The sequence below is a fragment of the Leuciscus leuciscus genome (assembly GCF_965113295.1).
Source record: "Leuciscus leuciscus genome assembly, chromosome: 19".
NCBI lineage: Eukaryota > Metazoa > Chordata > Actinopteri > Cypriniformes > Leuciscidae > Leuciscus > Leuciscus leuciscus.
The window spans coordinates 22,582,035-22,592,358 of record NC_138743.1 but is presented as its reverse complement, the minus strand read 5'-3'; the positions used below and the strand labels follow the sequence as shown (position 1 = coordinate 22,592,358).

The 10,324-nt window shown below is 40.5% G+C and overlaps 2 protein-coding genes across 3 annotated transcripts in view; both read left to right on the top strand.

Moving 5' to 3' along the window:
• Positions 1-8,677, top strand: part of LOC309481799 (uncharacterized protein) — a 232,292-nt gene extending 223,615 nt beyond the window's left edge. The window contains exon 2 of the mRNA XM_082146893.1: positions 7,583-8,677. The gene's annotated coding sequence lies outside the window, so the exon portion shown is untranslated. The remainder of the gene's footprint in view (positions 1-7,582) is intronic.
• The window catches only part of myoc (myocilin), a 261,947-nt gene continuing 254,871 nt past the window's right edge, over positions 3,249-10,324 (top strand). Inside the window, exons 1-4 of one of the 2 annotated variants that reach the window (XR_014200100.1) lie at positions 3,249-4,067; positions 7,140-7,205; positions 7,370-7,468; positions 8,690-9,846. Coding sequence is in view for 1 of the 2 variants with exons in the window: in XM_082146867.1 (XP_082002993.1) it covers positions 3,590-4,067; positions 7,140-7,205; positions 7,370-7,468; positions 8,690-9,477 (1,431 nt within the window). In the remaining variant the exon portion in view is untranslated. Of the gene's footprint in view, positions 4,068-7,139; positions 7,206-7,369; positions 7,469-8,689; positions 10,317-10,324 lie in introns of those variants that run through there. The other variant, XM_082146867.1, reaches the window with a different exon arrangement.

Genomic DNA, 10,324 nt, shown 5'->3' with positions numbered 1-10,324 from the left:
TACTATTTCCTTCTTTACCACTGAAATTCAACTCCCTGGTCAGCACTTAAAGGTCTGATTCAAACACCAGCTCCTGAGTTTTACTCCTTTAGATCCGTTTTCATTCCCCTTTAAGTATCATTACATTCCTCACACTGAATTACTTTCAGCCATTTATCCTTCTTTTCCTCCATTTTTATATCTTTGTCTGTTCTTCTCATCTCAGTCATGCACTCTGGTTCCCATGTGTTCATAGCAGACGGCTTCACTCCATCTGTAGTTACCAATATTGGACAAAGAATTCAGAGACATGCAAAAAATCAGTCTGACTGGTACATCAATGAGTGTCCAGGTGTTGAAAAAGTCTATGATATTCTGGTCTCAAGCTATTGCTCAGGTTTATAAATCTGATCCAAGATGCATGACTTGAGGTGTTATAACATTTTGTACATGTGTGGATGGAACTATTTAACTTTAGTTTTGTTGGAGGATCATGTTGTTCCGTTTTGTGTTAGCAAATTCTCCAATCAGTATTTAATCTCTGCCATGAAGAACGTCTCTCATTAGTTACATAAGTAAGGTTCTTCCACTCTCTCCCCAGTTAACACGCCTCTAATTGTGTGTGTTTGTGTATGCCATTCTTATATCTTTCACAAAAATAAGACATTTCTTATTATATATATATCCAAAATTGGTGTATATATATATATATATATATATATATGTTTTTTTATTTTTTATTTTTTTATTGTGAAGTTTGTCAGTCAATAAATGCTATTGAAGGTTTGTTGCAGATTTACAGTTCTGATCTTGCTGGAATCTGTTCAATACTGAAAACAAAAGGTCACATATATGCGTGACAGATATCATAAATCAGAATCCTATGTTTGTATGGAACTTTGTAAATGACATGAATAGGATTGCAGATATTAACTGATAGACTGAGGGAATTTTCAAGAATTGCATTGACTGAAGGAATGTAAGCCTTGATTCTACAACATCCTTCATTGTCAGCGTCTCAAGTTATAGAACGAGTATTATAGAATGAGTATTTGACATAAAGGATTTAGTTGGATATAATTTGCATGCCTGGTCTTGTAAATACACAATGTTTCTGGTAAACATCTCTTCAATCTACAATAAATCTGATGTGGTAATAGATGAAATGAAGCCTGCAAGGTGAAAATTGAGAGCTCTGATGGTGGTCCTGAAGAACGGCCAGAAGGTTGCAAGCAGAGGTGTTGAAAACAAAAGTAAGATGTTACAACTTCCAGCCCTAAAGGGTATTTGGCCACATTTAAGATGTACTGATGTCGTAACATTATATAACAAAATATTAAACTAAGTGACATTTATTTTTAAGACCTCAAGCACATTTTTTCCAAGCAAAACATTTAACAAAAACAAGTTTGATCGATTATAAAACAATAGATATTTAAAATAAAAACAAAAATAATATTTGGGCACTTTGTGAATGTCAAATGTTATTGAAACATATGTGATGAACTATTCCTGTGGTTATTCTGTTAGGACAGCTGTGCGAACTTGAAGAGAACTGACATCTGCTAAAAATCACCTTAGCGCCTCTTGGTTAAAAGTCATTGCAAAATTGCTCAGAAAAGTTAGAAAGAAATGATCTGGTATCATTTGTTTGCAGATGTGACGTGGTTTCATATATGTTGTCATCCATACAGTGAAATTCATTTCTTTTTAAATGTGATGTGTTTAAATACTTTTTGGGACCGTTAGATAACATTATCACATCAACACGTAGTTTTGGGAAGTTGTGTCCTGACTAGTTGCAAGTCCGTAACTTTAAAGCCTCCAGGAAATGTTGTAGGTGATATTATTATGCAAATAATTAATGGATTTTTTAAAAAAAATTATTGAGTAGAATAATTAAATCTGTATAGCCATTTTTTTTATGACATCCCTGTTTTGAAAATTAATTTAAGGACTAAGTTGTACAATATTTTAGCCAATATATTTATTTATTTCCACTAATAATATATGTGTCATATACTTGGTAAACTAGAAATGCATCGTATGTAAATGCAGGTTGTTCAGAAGGCCATCTTACCTTTTTTTTGTACAGTGGGATAGAATGTGTGACACATTTATAAAAAAACATATCCACCGTTTAACATTTCACCTGCACACAAAGAAGAAATCAAGTAAAAGTAAAAATCTTCATAAGCACTGTCAGAAGCAAGGAATAGTGTGTACTAGGTATTTGTATTACTAAATTTCTCCGAAGACTTAGCTGGGCAAGAAATTCAGACATCTCATGCACATTCAAACAAAACAAAACGAATGGCCACCATGAAGAGAGATTCCAGTCCTGAACCATCTGGGCCACATTATAGATAAAAGAGTGTGAAAGTGTTTTGAGCCAATGTTTACTAAGTAAACTAACAAAAACAGACCTATTGAAAGAGTGAGGCGATGAACTGTGGAGGGGAGAGTGGTGGAAATTACAGTGGGATGTCATAAGTAAATGAGAAAGAAGGAAACTAAATAGCGAGGGATTGTGAAGGTTGGTGACAGAACGAGAAATGGCAAGGGAGCATGATTCTGAGGATTGAAGCTGTTATTAGTGTTATGTTAAACCATTACAAATGCCATCAACAAGATCACTAACACCCCAAACATGCATTGACCTCTGCTACTGTTTGCATCACATTCTGACCCCTTTAGCTAAGCTCAACATGTAAACCAACACTGTGGACCTCTCCCATGGACTGTCCGGTTGGGGTAACTCTATCCAAATCTACCCCCTCTTAACAGCCTGTCTTGGGTTCCCCACAGCGAGATCCCCTGGCTGTGAATCACCAGCAGCAAACCGATAGGGACCACATACACCACAACACCCAAATTAGAAAGCAGCAGAAAGGTATACTCTCCCCAGTAGGTGCTCTTGAAACTCTCTCACACACACCTAGCTAAGTAATTACTACAATACCCAGAGGGAAAATGCCTGAGCATACAAACCATTAAATGACACTTGGACATACTGTGAACAAACACTGTGTTCACCTGTGGTTGCCCCTGCATTCCTGCACACAAAGCTAAACAAACAGCACACAAACCATCCCACACATGCTCCGATATGCCCTCCAGGAGGAGGTGGCAAAGAAAGAACTCTGGAAGGATCTTTTTGTTGTGGCAATTCCTCAAGCACACAGCATCCCTCCTTTTCTTCCGTCCCTCTTTGAGTCTCTCCCTTCTTCTGTCCCTCCCTCCCTTTCCTCCCTGACTGTATAAATAAGTCCCAGCGTAATGTGCCCCGGACTCAGAGACATCGACCACCAATCCAAACGAGACACTCTGACCAGCCCCTCAAAGACAACCATTTGCACGAGCGAGAGGAAGTCAGTGGGAGCGAAAGATTGAGAAGACTCAGGTGAGAGGTCATTAGTGGAACGCCAGAGAAGTGAGTGGCTCCGGTTACGCTTGTGAGGTGAAAGGGAAGGGATAGATTAGTGCTGGAGCTAAAGAGGACAGGGCAGACAAGTGATCTGCAGAAAGAGTAGAGTCATCTCTGCGTGAACCTCCCTGGAAGAAGAGCATCAGATAAAGAAGATTCCAGGTATCTGAAGTCCACCTCAACATGAGGTTTTTGGCTGTGTTGTGTGTTTCGTGCCTGCTCATGGGCACCCAGGCTCAGAGCAGTGCTAGTTTTCGGCGGGCGAATGCCGGCAATGGCCGTTGTCAGTACAGCTTCACAGTGGACAGCCCTACAGAGGCCAGTTGTCCATCACCAGGTTCAAGTCCTGAGATGGAGGCCCTGAAGTCCCGCCTGGGGCTGCTAGAGGCGCTGGTCGCCCGTCTCGTAGGAGGTGAAGCCCTGTCAGAGTCATCGGCGGGTTCTGGATCTCAGTCAGGCCTCCAGGACGCTTACAACCAGGTGATGGGGGAGAACACTCAGCTCCAGAGAGAGAAGCAAAGACTGGACAGACAGGTTCAGGTCCTGCAGCAGAGGGTGGAAGAGCTCCGCCAGGAGGCTGAGAGGTTGAGGAGCAGACCCTGCACGCAACAACCTCCTCCTAGAGTGCCGGAAATTGACAACAGCTTCAAACCAGGATCAGGTTAGTGACAACCAAGTAAAAAATGTTTTTTAAAAATTGTCAGGGGATATTTTGTTGAGGTTCATCTTGCGCAACCAAAATTATATTTTGGCCATGTGTTCACTATCTTAAAACTGCTTGGGATGCATTTGTGATGTGCAAAAATTGTATGTGTACAACAGCTTTTCACTGGGGCATTACCCTCAAAAGGAAACCTTTGTACTATTTTTACTCCTTTAGGGTTCACAGTATCATAAAATGCATATTATTACTCCAAGGTGCTAAAACACATCATTTAGGGATAAATATAGTACAAAAGTGTCCCTTTAAGGTTACTGTCCCAGTGACAAGCTCTTGTAAACCTAAAGGTGCAATTGTTGCACATTTTTTAAGATCACCAATATCTATTTTGTTTTGTCAGTATAATGATGGAAAATGCTCAAGCAAAATACACACTAACTTATAATCTTACTTTTGTGGTTACCGAAATGTTTAAAATGCAATTGAGCCGTAACTTGTAAACAGGTGTGGTGTCTGGGAAAGCAGAGAGTGTGTCACTGAGTCACTGGCACCTTGCAACAGACTCTTACGGTTTATGTGTGTATTTCCACAGTTATACCTGTCTGGAAGTGTGAGTCATACTTCGGGGGGGGGGGGGGGGGATTGGTGAGCAGGTCATTGTGTTCATTTTAAAGCAGCAGCAAACAGTATAGATAGATCAGAGCTGAACAAGGTGACATCCCCATGTCATATATTATAAGAGCAGGTCAACATATGAGTGAATGAGGGTGTTGGGGGAAAGCCGCTGAAGCAGTAAAACAGTACTGTGCTAATGCTCGGCAGTAAAGTCTTACTGACAGCTCCCAGCAGACCACTGACTGATGCTGCATGTGGAGGGGTGGAGGTCAGGGGTAACTGATCCCTGCTGGGGTTGTTAGTGCTGGATTAAATATACTGTTGGTACCTTTAAGTCATGTAAAAAATGGATGAAAAATAAAAACGGAGTTTAACAAGACAGAGGAGAGAAGCACCTTGGAGACCCTCTTTGCAAAAAAGGCGACAAATTCCAGCTCTTTGAGGTTGAAAAGAAAACAAGCCATCCGTCTTGCACGTCCTCACCGTCTTGGATTCAGTTTGCTTTTAGGTTCACAGTCCCTTTGCACCCCAAATATCATACTGTGCAAACGTACACAAGTACAGAAAGGGGCTGAATAAATAGTAATTTACCAGTGGATACAAAACTTTAATTACATTGATTAATGCAAGGTTCAAAGGTGCATTACTTGTTTATATTCCTCTGGCTGATTTGGCAGTCGTTTTGGACTAACACTTAGCAGCAAAAGCAAAGGTTTTCTGGTACCAATGCAATTGCAGAAATGCTCTATTTTCAGTCATTTCACTCTGGCGACAAGCGAAACTGCAACCAGAGGTGTGCACGCTCATTCCGTCCCGAATCCCTCTTATTTATTTTACTGTACAGGATTATAGAGGCAATCGCAGTGATCAGAGAAGGGCTCATTCAGCCCATCAGGCAATTGTTTAAGCATGTATGGGTTAGAAAAACGGGTATTTTTAACATGAAATGTTGCGCATTGCACCTTTAAATAAAGGGGGTCATTTTTATACTTTTTTATAAGTACTACTCATTGTGTAAAACATTTTAATGAGAAAAAATTACTGAGCAGTGAAGACGCCTAACAACATGCAAACAGTCTGTGAAATAAAAAAAAAGATCAGGATTCCATTCAGCCATATGAATGTTGTCAGTGTCACCTCATTAAGTACGAACATATGAATGCGTGCCTCTGGAGATCGTTTTGAAGTGTTTTGGAAACTTTAAACGAAAGGAATTCTCATTTAGAATTATACTAAGAGTTGGCATCTGCTTCACGGCCTAGAATTGCAAAACCCAAAAGCATTCAAACAGTACAAAACCCCCCTCCAAAGTCTTAAAGATGTTAAGATGTGAAGGCTCCTGCAAATAAATTAGCCTGCAACATGCTACCAGATGGTCCAGAAGGTTCTTGAAGTTCTGCTTAATCTCTCAGGGAACCATTAGGCACGATATACAGATAAGCATTAACACCTGCAAACAAACCTTGGGAATTACATGCTTTTGTTGCCTTGTGGTGATGCATATACCTGTGTCCATGAGCAAGTGTTGATTATAGGGATACAGGACAGTAACTACAGACCTTCCCACTGCAGGTCTGAGCAAGCTATCATCATCATCATCAGCAGCCCTTTGTAACCCTCGTCACAGCAATCAATCAAAGTCAGATTTCAGATGTTCACGACCATTCTAAAAGATGGTCTAAAAAGTAAACATGTAAGCACTTGATCAGACATAAACAGAGTTAATTTAGCCCTTGGGCAATCAAATTGAAGGAGTGAGGATAATGTGAGTATAAGTTTTTCAGGTCCTGGCTTTCTGTATCGTTATTAGGACCAAACAAAACTAACTAACCATTTCCAACAAGGTTTCCAAAACACACCTTCTCAACCATCTTCCTTTTTTTTGGACTTTGGACAAACAGGTACTGGTTGAGCCAAAAGTTGACAAGTCAGATCACTCAAACAAACTGATGTTGAAAGCAATGAAGCAATGTTGAAAATATTTTTTACAATGAAAAAATGACACAATGGCTTTTAATTTTACTCCGCTTTTGTTTGAGATTGTTAACCAGGAAGAGTGTATGTGCTCTCTGCTGGAGTGCATGTCTGAGTTTCGGATGTGTAATGGGAGGTCTGGAGTCTGCCAGGCACCGGGACAGCTGGGAATCTACTCAGGGCTGTTTATTTCCTTCTGTTAGATTCCTGACTGTCAGTAGAGCTGCCAGTCCCCCAAAACCATGCATCCCAACAAACATACCTCTCTCAGGCAACTCAGGATCAATGCCAAGCCTATAAGTCTGTCCAACTTAACTAGTTTAGACTTCCATCATGGTACTCTGGGACATAGTGAATCTCACTTGTGAGCTGATTTTAACAATTTTATTGGACTAGCTAAACATTTGTGATCTACCAGATAATAAGAGGCAGTAAACATTGCCAGACAATAACAGCAAATTGATAATTTGGTTTGCCTTTTAGGTCCTGCACTTTCCCACCTGGTATCCAGGCCTGGGAATACACAAGGAGACACCAGCAGTTTAAGAGGTAGGGTAGGGGGTGTAACAAGGGTATAGTTACTTAGGCAGAGAACAAACTGCACTATCATAAATTATTAATCCAACTCCATACTGCAAATAAGACAAGTTATTTAATATTCTTGTTATGTATATAGTTTGAGTATGTGAATTTCTGTCTTTCTGATCTCCTAGATCCAGCATGGCATTACTCGGGTCCAGGATATCAAGAGCTGACAGCTGTGGTCACTGAGGTGTCTGCCCCAAATCTGGAAGGTCCAGCGGACATCTCAGGTGAGAGTCACACCCTAACCCTAGGGTGTCTATCACAAAGCCAAAATCTAGGGCCCTGTTTACACCTGGTATTAAGATGCGTTTGGTCAATCACATCACTAATAGACAAGGGAGACACATTCCCGTTTACACTTGGTGTTAAAATCTGTCTCTTTTGTCCACTTTCAACCACTTCTGTCCTGATTTCTTCGAGGGGAGTGTCTATGGGCGGGTAAATGTATGGCCTTTTTCAGATCTTTCAATATAATGGATGAAATAAGCTCACGCAATTTACATATGAACGCGACGCAAAAACAAATGCTGAGCATCAGCTTTCGTTTCTGCTCTGACTGCCGCAAGACACGCCGAACACTGTGAGTGTGTTAGAAATCAGGAATGCTGAGTGATCATTGTGCTTGGTACGTTTTTCGTCTCCAAAGCCAAACTTGGGTCTTGAGCCAACAAAGTTTAAATCCCGTCTTGCTATCGCGCTTCCCATAATGTTTACGCATTAAGTCGGTAGGCGGTCTTTTGTGGCTGATCGAACACAGTTGACCACATGAGCATCTACACTATGAAAGCAATCTGGCCAAATGTGTTTTCGACTACCTCTGGTGGACAAGCTCAAAACATTTTAAACCCTGTTTACACCTGTATTCAGAGTCGTCCACTTGTGATCCGATCAACCGAAACGCATCTTAATACAAGGTGTAAACAGGGCCTAGTAGATGTCTTCAGACATTAGCTTGACTGTCAAGTCATGCTGATATTTATATATATATGCCCCTACATCTGTTCATCTCAGGTGCCTGAAAAATTGATACTGTGCACATAGCTTTCATTCCTGCTGACAGCACTTATACTAATTCTGCTATTTTTACCAATTCATTTAAGCCTAAAATAATCTAGCTTATAAAAGGAGTGTGTATGTTTAGTAAGGCGCCAAAATGGTAATGTGAATCACTTGATGCGACCATGTTGCTAAACAAAGACATTAAGGTTCGGGTTTTTCCCAAGAAGTCCTTTGAATTCTGCCAAGCATCCCTTCCCCCAGTACCTCTCTCTTACAGGGTATTTTAGGAAAGGTTAAGTATGTTTCTAATCTTTTACACTAGAAGGAATGGTAGGACAAGCTGTCCTCTCTTCCACCTTTAGCAGATTTTGTTTTAATGGTATCTTTCAACTTGTCATTTGCAATCCAATGTTTCCAACAAGTGTCCAATCTCTTGTTTTTTTTTTCAGGCTGTGGTGACCTGGTGTGGGTAGACCAGCCTGAGGTGCACCGTAAGGCTGACAGTATTGCAGGTAAATACGGTGTCTGGATGCAAGACCCAGAAGCTAAGGAACCTTATGGTCCAGAGATGGTATGGCGCATCGATGCCGTAGGGTCTGAAGTGCGTCAACTCTTTGGGTATGAAAACATGGACCAGCTGTCACGTGGGTTTCCTACCAAAGTCCTGCTCTTGCCAGAATCTGTGGAGAGCACAGGTGCCACCATGTACAGAGGCTCCTTGTACTACCAACGGAGGCTCAGTCGCACCCTTCTAAGATACGATCTACTCTCCGAGAGCATTGCTGCTCGCCGTGATCTTCCCCATTCTGGCTTCCATGGTCAATTCCCCTACTCCTGGGGTGGTTACACAGACATTGACCTGGCAATAGATGAGAATGGTCTATGGGCCATATACAGTACCAACAAAGCCAAGGGCGCTATTGTGCTCTCCCAGCTTGACCCTCACAACTTGGAGGTGAAGGGCACCTGGGAGACTAAAATTCGCAAAACTTCCGTGGCTAATGCTTTTATGATCTGTGGCAAGCTGTACACGGTTGCTAGTTACACCTCGCCAAACACCACCGTAAATTACATGTATGACACTGCAACCAGCCAGGGTAAAACAATCTCAGTGCCGTTCAAAAACCGCTATCGCTACAACAGCATGGTAGACTACAACCCAGGGCAGAGAAAGCTATATGCTTGGGATAACTTTTACATTGTATCTTATAATGTGAGACTAGGCAAGCAGGAGTAAAGCGAAGCTATCAGCATAAATGTCCATATCACCCCAGCTTATAGACGCGTTTTGCAATGTTTTAATATTTTAACATCCAGTGGGACAGCTATTGTTGGATTTACTGATATTCAAAGACAATTATAGACAATCTAGCGTAAAAAAGCAACTGGGCAATTCAACCATAATTATGCTGGTGACATAAATAATAGCACATATATAATGAATACAGAAAATAACATTTTCCTGATAATATTGAAGCACCAACAATTGTATATAGGCTGTTATTTTCAAGACCACAACTAAAAAAAATTAAGTGTACCAGTGACTACATTGCACAATTTCACATTAAGTGTTCTTATCTTTGTTCATGATAAACATGCTAAAAAAGTTCCTTTGACCAACACGTTACCAAATGGATAAAGTATCTAATCATGTATCATGATATCAGTTTTTTAATAAATTGAGGCCACATTTAATTCCTCAGTGATTTTGTCCACTTAACATGTTAATAGAGAAATTATTTTTCTACCTTTGTAAGTAATGTCTTGTCTTTTGTGTTTACGGCACTGAATAAATTCAAGGAAGGGGGAAAATATAATGGCATACAATTAATTACAGTAATCCTTTTGACTGACAGATTGTAGAGGTATGCAACTTTAAAAACCATAACACAACCTTTGCTAGTGTACATGCTCTAATCCTCGCGCAATCGTACTATCCTATCTCTGTATATGATGAATATTTTCCCTACTCTCTTTTGAATATGCCTCAAGACTCTGTGCTGCTTGAGATGTTATGATTGGGATCTTGTGGCTATAAGTGTATTAACTTATGAGAATAAAGATTTAAAGTATGAATCTGTGTG